The sequence below is a fragment of the Triturus cristatus genome, chromosome 9 (genome assembly GCF_964204655.1).
Source record: "Triturus cristatus chromosome 9, aTriCri1.1, whole genome shotgun sequence".
Classification (NCBI taxonomy): domain Eukaryota; kingdom Metazoa; phylum Chordata; class Amphibia; order Caudata; family Salamandridae; genus Triturus; species Triturus cristatus.
In genome coordinates this window covers 1,132,038,651-1,132,053,800 of record NC_140592.1, presented here as the reverse complement: position 1 = coordinate 1,132,053,800, position 15,150 = coordinate 1,132,038,651, and the positions used below count along the sequence as shown (strand labels likewise).

At 44.8% G+C, this 15,150-nt stretch overlaps 2 protein-coding genes across 3 annotated transcripts in view; one reads left to right on the top strand and one right to left on the bottom strand.

Moving 5' to 3' along the window:
• The window catches only part of FANCM (FA complementation group M), a 797,274-nt gene that overhangs the window by 202,820 nt on the left and 579,304 nt on the right, over positions 1–15,150 (top strand). The gene's annotated exons all lie outside the window — the stretch shown is intronic.
• Positions 1–15,150, bottom strand: part of LOC146799481 (heme-binding protein 1-like) — a 55,231-nt gene that overhangs the window by 5,468 nt on the left and 34,613 nt on the right. Inside the window, exon 4 of the mRNA XM_085627036.1 lies at positions 2,495–2,678. Within this exon, the coding sequence (XP_085483162.1) occupies positions 2,495–2,678 (184 nt within the window). The remainder of the gene's footprint in view (positions 1–2,494; positions 2,679–15,150) is intronic.

Here is a 15,150-nt window from a genome sequence, read left to right as displayed (position 1 = left end):
CAAGGCGTAAAGCATAGTCCCTACTCCAACATGATACGAAAACATTTGAGCACACACCAAGATTGAGTACAAAAAGTCATCAACCACTGTTAAAAGGTTTGTCTAGACTTATAATATAGTCAGTAATAACATTAATTTGTTCTTCAAGAGTTGTCAGGGTTTTACAGTTGCAATTGAAAGATGAACAACCAAGGAAATATAGCAGTGGACACATGTTCCGTCTTCTCGGACAATATCAAGGCTTAAGATGCTGGATAGTAATGGCAGCTCAACAGGTGATTGACTGTTCTTGAAATTTCTCTTTTCAATCAATATTTTGATCAGGTAAGGTAAGTAATAGCTGAGGCTATACTTAAGATGAGAAGTATGCTGTAAATGCCATCATAGCAGCTGAAGCTATGAACGTAAGGCACCGAAAGTGCAGAGCAGCAGTCCAAAAGGTTACGCTGAGTAGATGTAGGGCTTGAACATTTCTTAGATAAGCCATCCAATATGGAGGAAACCACAGAGATTCAAGCCTTGATCAAGTCTGTTTGCTTTTACTCAGACTTCTGAAGTCATGGTTTGTGTATTACCTAGTGTTCCTAACTAAAATCACTTTGCATTTGTTGTTAGTTTTTAAGTGGAGCAGGTCCGTTGCACATTTTAGTGGCCTTTAGAGAGGTGCATGCTTCAGCTGATCGAAGAGGAGGAAGAAGAAGAACCAGCAGTATAATTACATAAAAAACATTAATATATTTTTGAGTTAGTTGTAAATAGCATGCTTTTGCCCCAGTTTAACTACTTCCACCTGGAAGATGAGCCCTAATTGTGCATTCGGATATGCCATTAATTTCTCATTGTATGACTTTCAAGTTATTCATTATGATGGACTACTAAGATTTGCAGTGCCAGTTTAGAGTTTGTTTGAGGTATATTTAAAAAAATACATTGCATGTTCCATGACGTCGGCAGCTGAATGAAGCGCTGCTGGAACTGGGCAGAAGAGGTCTGCAGCCTGAGTAGGCACCTTATAGCCTCAGCTTGTATGCCAAAACCAGTTCCAGGAAAATTCAGCTGTACATCTAAGGAGAGCGAAGATGGTTCTCCTCTAAGGGATGCTAAAGATCTGGATTGGGAGATCCCTGTGGGGGCATACCCGTTTACCTGCAGTCACTAAGGTATGCATGTGTTTGTGTCTCAGTGTGGACTAATAATAATGTTACTAGCACATGACATGACTAACAAAACAGAGTCCGTTAGATTAGGTGTTTTGGACTACATCGACCGTTAAAGGTTTTCAGTTTAACTGATGACAAATTACATTTCTTAATTTCTGTTTTTCATTTTATTTTCTCTATTTTTTGCTCGTGTCTTTATAATGTTTGTCATATTGATTCATTAAATGTTACAAGTAGTACCTGAATTTCCCGTTAGAAGCTGACAAACATTTATTGCACCATTATTTGTGTGTGGTGTGCACCTATTCCTAGAGTTACAGTATGGAAGATCCCTACCAAAATAACCTGCGAGTCTTGGACAGACATAAAAATGTTTTAGTCAAATGTACATGCTTAGGCGAAAGTATGACGAGATGCACCTCTGAGGTTTACGTTTCTGATTACTGAGGTAGAGGTATGTGACCTACTACCCTATGTGGGCTAAGAAACCAGGCTCTGGTGTGGCTTTTCCCCCTAACAAGATAATTGGGGTTAAGAGGTCCATAGATTGCAGTCTCTTCATAGTGGCTATGGGTTGCAAGTGCTGTCATATGTTCTCGAAACCGAGATCCTCACTGCATTGCTGAGTCTGCGGCCCTGAAAACTAGTCTCGATGGGGCAGCTGGGGGGGATTGAGGGTCATGTCTCTAAATCCTGGGGATCAGGATTTGCTCACCCTGCCCCCTAGTATGGCCTTTTTTTCCGTGGATGCAGTGACCAATGATGGCCACAAGAAGATTTTCTCTTGAACTCAACCAGTGTGTTCGGGTCTGCAAACTGGACTTTGGTTCTGCTGATGTGGTTCCTCAGCCAACTAAAACAGCCAAAGTATACAGAAGTGTTAACCTTTTGAGGCCTGCTCTGCAACTTTTTAAACTGTTAATACCTCAAAAACTACTGAACTGAGTTACATGGAACAGGTGAAAGCACGCTTTCTCATTAAAGTTACATTTCTATTTTGGCATACATCCATATAGGGATTTTTATTTTAAGCCCGAGCAAAATTTTCTATCGCAGCTAAAACTGATGAAAAAATGTGTTTACTCCACTACCCCTTTTAGAATTTATTCCCAGGCATAGAACTGCACAAAACTTGGCATGATGGATGTTAGCTGACTTTGCTTTCAATTTGCTAAATTTGTTGCAGATCCAGCCACCGGAGTTAGTTATAGCCACATTAAAACAACACCTTTTCAATAGAACCTATGTGTTAAAGGTTCCATTGAAAAGATAATGTTCACTGTGTAATATAGAACACATACAAGAGAGCGAGATAATCAATATTGATTACATACCTAGTATAAACAACTGTGGGCGGCCACTCCTCAATGATTATGGCTGAATCCAAAGGTTGAGGTGGCAGTGCCTGGAGTTGTGCTGGTAGATAGAACGCCACCGTCACAGACCGGGTGAGCTCTGACTGGGAGTTGTTAGTGTGAACAACAGTCGCTATCGGAATGGTCATTCCCAGATACACACCTGCAAAGAAGTTGAAACCAACAAATTACTTCAAAAAGCTCCAGCCGAGATAAGTTTAGATGCATTGTAGATCATAAGTTTCAAACGAAATATGGCATTACTCAATGTATAAACGCCCCATCAAATATAAGTGAGGAAAGAATCTAGCTTCTGTATTACAGTTCATATTGATTCTCTTGAGCGTCTCGATTACAATTCAGATATTCATGAATTCTACAGTGTGGTGGCATTTTAATATTAAATAACGAAAACAGAGGTGAGCTTTGTAGTTTGCACCTGCCATTTTATTTCTGAGCCAGGCTTAGAGTCTTCGGTGGAGTCTGGCTGTCTAAAGTAAAAGTATTCAATAGATAGCGTGAACAGATCTAGAAAGGCCGTTTCTGATGGGCTTCTATTTGCATTTAACTCTGTATCCCAGTCATAGTCTTCTTTTTTATGTAAAGTGTTAGTGTCGAGATCTGATGTTTACAAAATTAGTTCTATGTATAAAATTAAAATTATGTTAAACACTGCACTACCTCAGTGAAGAGTGCCAACAGGATATGCTGTTAGCCACTTGGTTGACCCAAATGATCAATGGATTGGCTGTTTTCAGCAAAGCTGCTTATAAATAGTCTTTCTGGTTTCTGGTTATACCCAAATAGAAATGAGTAAACGATAGTGACATGACAATGTGGTTTTAGCGTGAAACTGATAAGAACAGAATTGTACTGCAGTGTTACTGCTTTAACACCACTTGGTTTCCGATTGAGACTTCTAACCACAGATTCTTCGATTTAGAGTATTATGCAGGTGTCAGACTGGATCTAGAAAATTCACAGCAGTACCTCTGTGTGTGGAGGTGCGGCGATGAATTTGCATCAATGTCTCCACCATAAGGGATGTGCACAGGCCTATATAGGCACCACCCATGACATAATTGCCTTTCTTTCCATGCCAAAACTGTGGACCCGGAGCTACCCCTGATGTCTTTGAGACTACTTTTTCCAAGCATTTTCCATAAAATAATTTCCAGTGTGCAAGGGAAATGTCTCCTAACAGATCAACAGGGTTTAAGTCTTGTGGGGAATGTCACCAACAGATGTCTGTCACTGATCCCCACTTACTATGCCTGGGATTGTCCCATGACTGCAGCCTGCAGCGACTGAGCCCAGATGCACCCTAAAGCTATCCAGGAGCACAATGGGGAGCTGTTAGTCGCCAGACACTGGAAGACTCCACGTTGGCTGAAGTCACGGGGGATCCCTGTCCCACGCCTGAAGCCGTTCCCATAACAAGTCGTTGTCGAGGTCTAAGGCTTTGGGTAGTTCTAAAAAGAAGTTGTCTAAGTGGGACTAAACCCCATTGCATCACTCCAAATTCCCAAAGATGGTGTGTGGGCATCATCACACTTGTAGGATTCGCTCCCCAAGTCGCTCCACGGAGCCTGTTCCTTATACCACCTTGCGCTAACCCAAGTTTCCTGGGCTCGGGGAGACTCCCCATCAGCTTCAGGAGGCATTGATGTGGTCAATAGTGCCACAGGCTCATTCTGCTGTGCCTTTGAGTCCAAGGGAGCCAAGAGACACACCCCCCCTCCCCCTTCTGTATTTCTGCCGGCAGGACTTCCCTCGGTGCCCGTTGAGCCTGCTGTATCGAGACCAGACCCCTTACTAGCTCCATGACCGAGCATGATTTACTGACGCAGATGCAGACTTCACTGATGCAGGACAAAGAGAGCCATCCCATAGTGCTGTCCATCTCCAGTATAACATCCCATTGACCTCTGCTTATGTCGCATTCGACACCACTAATTCCTTTCAATTATGACAATCCATCAGATACGCGTTCTGTATCCTCCATGCCCTTCTACGGAGCAGCGAGCATCATTTGATATGGTGATGCAAAGGGCTGCTGAGATCGCCAGCTTCCATTTTAAAGGTTAAGACCAATGTGTTATCTAAAGTCCTCAACCTTGTCAGACCTCTTTGGACCCTCTCTTTCTATTTAATGAGGCACTTACTGATAACCTTTTAGGGACCTGGTCTCGGTCCTGCTCTGGGCCCCCGATAAACCAACTAGCTAGCTAACTGCTCTGCACCTGGGGACCCATATTTTCTCACTCAACATCCCACCCCTGAGAGTCTGGTGGTGCAGGCCTCGGCCAGTAAAGTGAACCCAAATGTGTTTCTCGATACTCTTCCTGACAGAGAGCCAAAATGGATTGACACTTTTGGCAGACAAGTCCTTTCATAGTCTACTCTTGCCTTGCGTTCTGTGAATGTAACCTGCCTTTAAGCCGATAGGCTCACCTCCCTATGAGACTCAGTGTCTCAGATCCTTCCAGTTGTTCCTGAAGAGGCTCACGCTATCATTTCCTCACAGATACTTCCTTTCATCTAAGCTATTCTGGACATGGTGAAGGATTGCTCCTAACCCCAGGGGGGTAGAGTCCAGGACATTCGGTCTGTGATCTTAATATTTCAACCTCTGCCTGGACCACAGTTAGGATGACCCTGAGGTTGCCAGGACTGATGGCCTCCTGCATCCTCCTGTTGAAACACACCAGGTGGCATATGAGAGCTCTGCAGTGCGATCTGAAGTCCCAGTCGGTGCAGCATCAGGGGGTCTCTCGGATCTGGTCCAGATTTGGGAGAAGTCTGCAAAAGATCGGCAGTGGTGGCTGTTAATCTATGATTGAGCCAGTGGCAGGCCCCTTTCCTTACCCACAGCTGACAGGGGTGCCTGAGAAATCGCTTTTGGGTTCTGGGGTGGCCTCTTGCAAGAGTTTGAGATCAGAGGCCTCTGGCGGAGGGCCGGCTCCACATCAACCTTTTGGAGCTGCAAGCCATCTGCTTGGACCAGCTGTCCTTTGATCAGGCTGGCCCATCAGGAGGATCTCCTGTCTCAACAGCAGGGCAAAGTTCGGCATCCAAACCTGTGTTCCTTTCATCTCCATGCTTGGTGATTGAGTGTCACCATTTGTGTGGTTTTGACCTGCCTCCATGGTAGTGGATGTCAGTCTGGCAGTCATGCACACCTCCACGCAGTCCGTATATGCCTACCACTGGGACAAGTTTGATGCTTGGTGCGCTGCGAAGCAGGTAGACACTCTTAATTCCAAAGCAGGTAGACACTCTTAATTACAGCTCTGTTAACGGGTACCTGCTGGTTATTTTGGATTTCCTATGCTTGCAGGATCAGCATTCCTTGTTCAACCATCTGTTGTGCTGCATTTTGTGGGAGAGTTAAAGCATTTCTTTTCTCCTTCTCCTTTTTATCATGCCCCAGTGGGACTTGAATTTAGTCTTGACTTTCCTTTTGTGCTTTCCAGTTGAGCCTTTGCACAGCTGGCCATAATGACCATAACTCTGGCACGAAAGGTGAATGAGTTTCAGGCCCTCGCTCTTAACCCACTTTACACCACTTTCTACCCAGACACGCGGTTTCTTAGGACTTGTGCCTCCTTTTTGCCAAAACGGGTGACTCCTTTTCATGTGGGGCAAAGCCTCACCCTGCTAACATAATTTGATTTACCTCACCTTTGTATGAAGGAAGAAAGTCTACATTGGCTGGATCCGAAAAGGGCTCTCAGCTTCTACATCGATCATACCAGAGAACACCGTGTGGACGATTAGCTCCTTATTGGATTCACAGGAGCATAGAAAGGCAAGGCAGTGTAGAAGAGAACCATATCTCACCGGATTGTGCTCTGCATTAATATCTGCTACACAATGTCTAAGAAGCAGCCTCCGGATCCATTTCACCTGAGCCAAGGCTTCTACCACCGCCTTGGCACGTGGAGTACCTGCACTGGACATCTGCTAGGTGGCTATGTGGACATCACTCTACATTCACGAAGCACTACTGTCTAGACAGCCAAACCCATCAAAAGGGGCACTTTGTCCATTCAGTCCTGCTGGACTTTTGGTCTGAGCCCGTACACAGATCCTCCTCCTGAGAGGTATTGCTGTTGTATCGCTTCTAAGGTGAGGAATCTGCAGTTAGAATTCTCAGTCAGAAGAGCTAGTAACTTACCTTTGATAATGCCTTTTCTGGTAGGGATTCTATATAACCTCAGCTTCCTCACAGAGCCTCCTTGTTCTCTGATCTGGAATCTTGTTCACCTAAAAAGATCTCAATGTAGGAATTTGCATCTTGGTCACAACAATTCTGATTTTGGCTCCCCGTCTGCGAGCATGATAAAGTCAAGAAATCAGATGTCAGCGCGAATGGCTGGTGACTATATAGGACTGCGCACCTCACTTCAGGAGCGGAGTAATGTTGTGCAGCCATCACCGACACCTGCCAGCACGGATGGGGACTGCTTTCAACTTTCCAGTTCTAGTTTGATGCCTGGTGAATAATCTAAGGAGATAGACTCTACCAAAAAGGCTTTACCAAAGGAAAGTAACGTTCGTCAAAGCAGCATAATTGCAACCCCAACAGCAATTATTAATGTGATGTTTTTAACTTAATTTTTCCATGGAAAAGTAAACATGCCCTATCTTCAGTTGTTGCTTATGAAACAGATCACGGGGTTACATAGCTATTGGGATTTTTTCTTAGGGAAGGAATTCTCTGTAGTTAAGCATAGCTCTTGTGCCTAAATATGCAATTGGGTAATGTTTAGCCTGTTCAGACTGGCACTAGATAGAGAGGAAGGGATCTCTTTAATCAGAATTTATAACTAGTATACAGTGCCTAAATTCTAGAGATAAACATTGAATCCCTCATGTTGTAATTTCTTTTAAGCTCTGAATAATATGTGCAGACTGATTTGGAAAGGTCTGTGCATATAGAAAACCCAGGATTCGACATGTCGGCAGAACCGGCCAGAACTTTGGGCAATGATAATCCCCCTAAGTCCTCGAAGATGGGTGCTGTGAGACTTGGGTTATTTTCGTGGGTCTGTTTGTACGCTTCCTTGCTAGTTCCAGCGGCTCATCTCTCAGAAGTCTAATTGACCGTTTCCTTCACTTGCTCCTGTGAGGCTCATCCCCTGAATCCCTGCTAAATGCCAGTGTGTTTTCTGGCATTTTCTCCCACTGTGTCTGAGTTTCATACAGAGCATGGGTCAATGTCCTGACACAGTGCACTGACCAATGACACGAGGATGCAGAGAGCTGCCAGCCCCTGCTCTCCCCTTGCTTTCCACCCACAGGGAGACTTGCTCCATGGTTCTTTTTGGTTAACGACTGCATCTCAGTTTTCTTTGCAGATGAGGACTGGGCATGAGGAGAGCATCGGCCCTCTGGTGGAAGAACTTTACTATAGAGTCCTTGGGTGAGGCAGGCTAGAGAAGTGCATGGGGAACAGCGACAGGCCTCTGGATTATGTAGGGTTGCCACCCTTGGCGACACCAGGAACTGCCCCAACTTTTTCCTCTGCTCAGTCATGCAAGGAACCTTGAGATTCGGAAGAATGCACTCCTTAATTACAGAACCATGTGAAAACCATGCCAATTTCTTCGTCCCCACCCATGATTTGTGTCTGTGGAACAATGATGGTAAATGGAAAGTGCGGCAAGGCTTTTATATCCATGCAGCGTCTTGCCATTTGTCTAGTGAGCTGTACCCTTCTCTGCTCTGTTACTCCTGTTTTCGTCAGGAGGCTGCATTGCGGTGCTTTTGTTTACGACCTTTCCAACTGGCTGTGATGTGCCTCTCTTCCTCAGTCCTTTCGTTTGTCTACTCTGTGTTACCCTCTCCATTCTTCTTTGCATGCCATGCCTTTCTCTCCCCCTGGGAGGAGTATATATGTCTTCTCCGACACAAGCTCCCTGGCTACTTGTACGTTGAGTGCATTGGTTTGAGTGAGAGCATATCAAGGTGATGGATGAGTGTGTCTGGGTGCCTGGTCAGATGGAGTGAAAGAATGACTGTTGGTGTGAGTGCTAGTGAGAGCGCTAGATGAGTTTGAGTGCATGTAAAAATTAGTGAATGAATATATGAGAGACATGGGTGCGTTAAGTGAGTGTGCACACAGAGTGAATTCATGAGTGTGTTGGTGTGAGAATGCATGATTGAGGGTGAGTTGGTGTGAGCGAGTGAATTGTGAGACAGGGCTGAATTCCTAAGTGCTTCGGTGTTCATACATACATACATGAGTGAGAGAGAGTCATGGGTGAGCTGGCTTTGTGCAGGGGTTGAGCAACCAAAAGTGCTACAATGTCTCCAACATTTTGCACGGAAATGTTTTGCTGCCTAAGAATCCGCCTTTGATATGTGCCGGGCAATGCTGTTGAAGAATTAACGTGTACAGCATTAAGCTGCTTCATAGAACGGAAAGCCTCTCCCAATCCCAACAAAGTAAATTAAAAGTTGACAATTTACATTTGCCTGCAGTGAATGCAGTCACTCAGTGAGGGTAGAGCTTTGTCAGGGATGAAACCAGAAACCATTTTTTGTCTACAAAGTGGATGTTTGTATCTCTATTGTGAAAGTACATCCAGCTTCAACACGCGTAGTGTGCAGGAAATGAGCAACACAGAATAGTTGTTTGTTGCTTGATGTAAAGGATGTGTATTGTTTGCCGATGTAAAGGATGTGTATTGTTTGCCAAATGCCACATTTGATGAGATAGGGCTGTTCAAAGCCACCCCCCCTTCTTGAACCTCCTCCCCCCCTTCCCCTCCATACACAGTGATGCCAGAGAGGGTCTGGTTATGGATATATGGGGGGTACCCTGGGTTGCGAAGTCAGAAAGAGGCAGCAGACCTCCATAAAAGCTAAAATCACAATAGCACAATATATGGCACAATATGGGATACAAAGAGAAAGGAGGGGGATACAGCTGACCCTTATGGTTTCTCATGGATTGCTCACAGCTGTTGATCAGTGGTCCATCAGGGACAGTTTTGTAACCATAAATTACTGGGAGGGTAAAGAGGAATTTCAATGAAACTCAGAGGCGAGAGCAGTCTAGAAGAACAGTTACTCATTCATTTTGATTAGTTGGCTTGGCTTGACTAGAGGAATTGGCATGCTAAAATGAGATGTCATGTACTTTAATCCTGCTCCCCGACTCCAACTTTATACTCATCCTAAAATAAGAACCTCTACTGAACAGAGTGATAAAAACATAAATTCTTGAAAGCACCAGAAAACACACCATCATGATTAGTTATTTTTACACAAAAGTGAAGATACTGATAAATAGAAAATGAAGACTTGAAACGCTACCTATGAATTATAGGGATCCTCAGTGAAGTTATGTTAAGTGGTTCTCAAGGAACCTGGCAGATGTTTGGCCTTCAGTTTACCCAATGAATTGTCTTGTTCTTGGAATGGGCTTGCTCTCTGGTATCTTGCCTGTGGGTGGCTATCATTGAGAATATCTGCTTGAAGCATGTCAGGAATGCTAAAAAGATGCAAAACCTTGTGCCGTTGAAGGAAGATTTTCTGCTGAACATGACAATATATTTTTGAAACATACTCAGCTGCCACCCTCCATCTATATATTGTTAAGTTATATGCATTTCATTAGCTGTGTGTGTTTGATTATATAACGTGTGGAGTCTGGATGTCTCATACAGTTCTTGTATCAATCCCTGAAGTCAAGGTGCTCAGTTGATGTTGCATTTGGTGGTTATGTTTTGCAATGCTTAGATGTGGCTAGAGGCATGTAAGGTTAGGAATACATAATGTATTAATTAGTAAAAGAGCAGAAATAGAAATGGCTACGTAGATCCTGTATGGAACAGCATGGAACATTGTGTTTGGATGTGTATTCGCTCTTGCAACTCCAAATGTTTTATTCTGAGGAAAGGGATAGTTAGAGGGGGAGACTGAGCAAGATGTGCTGAGAGTAAGCTATAGAGGTACAGGTGAGAGATGAGGTAGAGAGAAGAGGAGTAGAACCTTGAGAGTTGATGCAGAGAGAAAAGATGTAGGTCTAGAAGTGTTACAGGGAGAGAGAAATAAAAATAGCACTCTAATGGTGAAGCAGAGGTAAAGAGGCAGTGAGTTCTCGCTTGAAGACACATGAAGCTACTGTTTCTAACTCAGCAGTTAGAGATATACAATTGAGATCTTGACTAAAGTGCATGTGCAGACTGTTAGGAATTGGGTTTCTGGTTGGCTAGGGTATGCACCTAAGCCAGGCAGAACCTACCACTCTAGTCAGGGTAAGGGAGTTACACACACAAGATAACCCCTGTTCACCCCCTTGGTTGCTTGGCAGAGCGTTCAGGCTTATACCAGAGGCAATGTGTAAGGCATTTGCGCAACACACACACAACAGTGACACACTAGGCACACCACAGAAGAGACTCCACACAAGGTTATACAAAAATATCCTTTGTATTATACACCAAACACATTAGACAACAGTCACATAAATCAATTATCTGCGTGCCAACTAGGCAATAGTTACAACATTACATAAGTCATAAATCACTTTGCTATAAGGCGACGGTCATAACATCACATTTAGTGCAATGAACCAAACCTTCTAGGTTGCACGTGTCATGAAACATGAGCACATTATAAATCAAAGTACAACATATGAAGCAGTTGGATAATTCAGACAAACCTAGCTATCACTATCTATATATATATCCCCAAAAAACACATGGGGTAAAATCCCCTACCACTGCAGGGAACCCTTAGACACAGCGCATCTGTGCGTCTATTCTATGCTATGCGGTACTTTAGGGATTCCAGTCATGATACAGGAGCCTCTACGCTCCTTCTAGCGGTATTAACGGCGATTGATAGCCTCCACAGGGTCGGACCCTCCTCGTAGGTCTGTCCTGTCCTTCTACCTTCCTGGCAACCAGGTACCCCCTCCCTGCCCAACGTTCGCACCAACCAACACATGGGAGGCTACCCACAGCTGGTGTCTGCGGTGCGACCTCGCTGGGTCTCCCGCGTATGCCACGTATCGTCCCACGAACTTGCGGACCAACTGTGGGGACAGGTGGCCTCGCAGTCAAATTGATGGCAAGGTTGTATGAAGCGGGTCTGGAGTCCTCCAGGACCTCGTGTACCGCTATGAGGAAATGTAAAATGCCTCCACAAATTCCTCAAAGAGGGGGCGGCGGGGGGGAGAGGTGGACGGATGGACTCCCACGGCCCCACTCCTCCACTGGTGAAAGGCATGTCTGCCTAGTGTGGTGGTGCGAACAGAGGCTCCTCTATGGGGGGGGGGACATCCCTGCTCTGCGTGCACAGGGCCTTTTCTCTGCACTGTCGTCTCCCGCGCTGGGCTTTGCCATGGCAGGCAAGGCTTCCCCTTTTCCGTTGTCTTGGGAGGTTCGCCAGCTTCCGTGGGCCTCGTCAGGCACTTGCTGAGACCTCACTGCAGCTGTGGTTGCTAAGTGATGCTTGGGGACACTCACTCAGCTGGTGAGTGGCCACGCTCCGTGCCATTCTCTGCAGTCTCTTTTTAATCCCCGAACCCCACAGCATGGCACGGCTGGAGGTGCATTGGTAGTGTGCACGTCATGGTGGGAGGGGGGGAATGGGATCCAGGCAATTTCCCATGGAACAACACCAGGAAATTTCAAATACGTACGGCACCAGGAAATTTCCAACAAGCAAAGCACTAGGAGATTTCCAGTACATAAAGCACCAGGAAGTCTCAAGTAAGCACAGCACTCGCAAACTTCCAACACGTAGTACACCTGGAATTTCGAAATAAAGTGAAAACACTAGAAGGAAGACTTTGATGTCCCTGAGTCTTCTACAACAGCAGGCCACAAGCCCTTGGATATTCTTCCCAAGCAGGATACCACAGCAGGGCAAAAGGTCAGTCCTTTTCCTCCACCCTAGACAGAAAGAGCAACTGCAGGCCAACCCACCCCTCACTCAGAAAAGGCTGTGATCATCACACAGTCCTTCCGCTCTTCTTCTTGGCAGGGTCCTCTTGTTCCTGGAAGTAATCTAAAGTTCTTGGGTTTTAGGTCCAATACTTATACCCCATTTTGTCATTGTTCTCTTTTTTGTGGCAAGGGTCTCTGAACCCAGTCAAAACCAGTCCTGTGCTCCCTGGTGCAGCATGACCACAGGTGGTGGAGAAAGCATTGTGAAAAGGAGAAGCAGCCTATTCTGGTGCAAGCAAATCTTTTCCCACCACTCTAAATGCAGACCTGGTCTATTTAGACCAGCAATGAATCACCCAGGCATGGCAGAGAACACCTCAACCCCCCCCGTGACTGTCTAGAGTGAATGCACATTCCCAGCTCCTGTCACTCCACCACTAGACGCTGAATACACAAACAGTCAGAGGCACACAGGATGGTAAAGTAAGAAAATGACCCCTTTCTATAATTGGCATTTTCAAACACAGAATTTAAAAACCACCTTCACCCAAAGGTGCGTTAATAAATTCTGAGTTCAGAGAGCCTAAACTCCATTTCTCCATCTTGTCCCTATGGAACGTTATACCAGTATGATGTTACAAAGAAGATCCCATGTTAGCTTATGGGACAGATAGCCTTTCATTAGTGAAAAACGAAATGCACAGTATTTCACTATCGGGACATGTCACACACACCAGTACATGTCCTACCTTTCACATAAACTGCACCCTGCCCATGGGGGTACCTTGGGCCTACCATAAGGGTCCCTTAAATTTAAGAAAAGGGAAGATTGGGGCCTGGCAAGTAGGTGCACTTACCAGGTCAACATGGCAGTTTACAACTGCGCGTGCAGACACTGCAGTGGCAAGTCTGAGATACCTTTACAGGGCTACTCACATGAGTGGCAAAACCAGTGCTGCAAGTCCACTGGTAGTATTTGATGTACAGGCCCTGGCACACACTGTACACTTTATAAGGGACTTACCAGTAAATCAAATATGCCAATCATGTATAACCAATCATTGTCTCAATTTTATACAGAGAGCATATGGACTTTACCACTGACCAGCAGTGGTAAAGTGCCCAGAATCCTATAGCCAATGAAAACAGGGTCAACAAAATACAAGGCAAAAATCAGAACGTTTGGGGATAAACCTGTCAAAAAGGGTCAGGTCTAACAAAGACCAATGGTGTGTGCTTAGTAACCAAGTACTGGGTTTTCTTGCAGCCGTAATTGATATTACCCTAATATGGACTAGCACACGGTCACAGTGTGACAGAGTAGAGATTGAGGCAGATAAACAGCATCCCCAGGCAAAGTATTTCTCAGATTCGGCCTGAACAAAAGCTACTTTGTGGGTGATCTGTGCCTTGTCTTACAGCATGCCGTTACATTAATTTGCATCAAAGGAATCTTTCAATATATGCAGAAACTAAAGGCCTTGCAAATGAAGCTATTTGGATGCTTAAGCCACTCTAAAACAGTTGCCAATATATTGGCATATGGCATTAAAACATCAACTAGGTCAAAACCTAATAAATGTGAGATGTATGTGCTGGAGGAGTGCCAGTGAGAGAGAGGCAGGAAATAAAATAAACAACTGCTTCAGTTTTCTTTATACTTTGCTTGTGTATCCCTTTTACCCCTCAGTGCCCCTTCCTTAGACCTGCATGGTTCTGCAGAGCTTAAGGCCCCACAGCCAAGCAAAATAAACACATTAATTCATTGGCCAGATGCACATCGCCATGCTATTCCAGGTTGTGCAGGGCCTTCTTTGTTTTTAAGAAAGTCCTGGGAAGTATTACCCTGTGTGAAGACATGCTGTTTTTTTCTTGAAATGTAACCTACATCTGGAAGGATACAAAATGAAGGTCACAAACTGTAAGATCTTGCCAACTTGGAGGAAATACTACTTCCTTTTTGCTGCTGTACGCCGAGCTGTCTCCCTCACCCTCCCATATTTCTGTGCTGCACTGACTCTAACCAGAGCAGATCAGACGCCATTAGAAACTGGATAATGAGACAATATGACTTCAGAAACTCCACTTCAGTGACCAGAAAAATACACTAATTCATTGCTCTTTATGCTGGGTCTGGTGGCTTAGTGGACTATTGTGTCCACTGTAGGGGCCTGTGTTTGGCCTCATGGTCACAGGTTCAAAGGTTCAAATCCCGGGGATTTCACGTCAGCCTTTCATCCTCCTGAGGTCTATAAAATGAGTACCATTGAGTTAATTCAGCGCCAAGATGCCCACGGGTGAACGTGTGCTTTAAAATACACGTTATGTTATGTTTTCCTTCATGAACAACTGGAACACTCAAATTCATGAAATTGGACTCCATTGAATCATTTTTGTACCTTTCTTTTCAATTCTAAGCCACATACAGTCACGAGCGCAAATAGTTGAAACTAAACAAAAGCCCTGGCCAGGTTTTTGATGTCAGGGGCCAAATGCTTCCATTGCAGTACAGAGCCATTATGGTTGCGATGACTGCTGCACGGGTTTAAATGGGGATCCCTTGTCCGTCAGCGTTCTATGTTTCCCTGTTGGTCTTTCAGAGACTACTTTAAAAAGTGTTGTCTATTTGAGTGCACGCTACCATCTTTCCTTCCTCAAGTCTCCTCCTGGTGATGGCTCCTGGTTTTAAAGAAGGGGTCATCCCCTTTTCTTTGACTGTCTACTCAC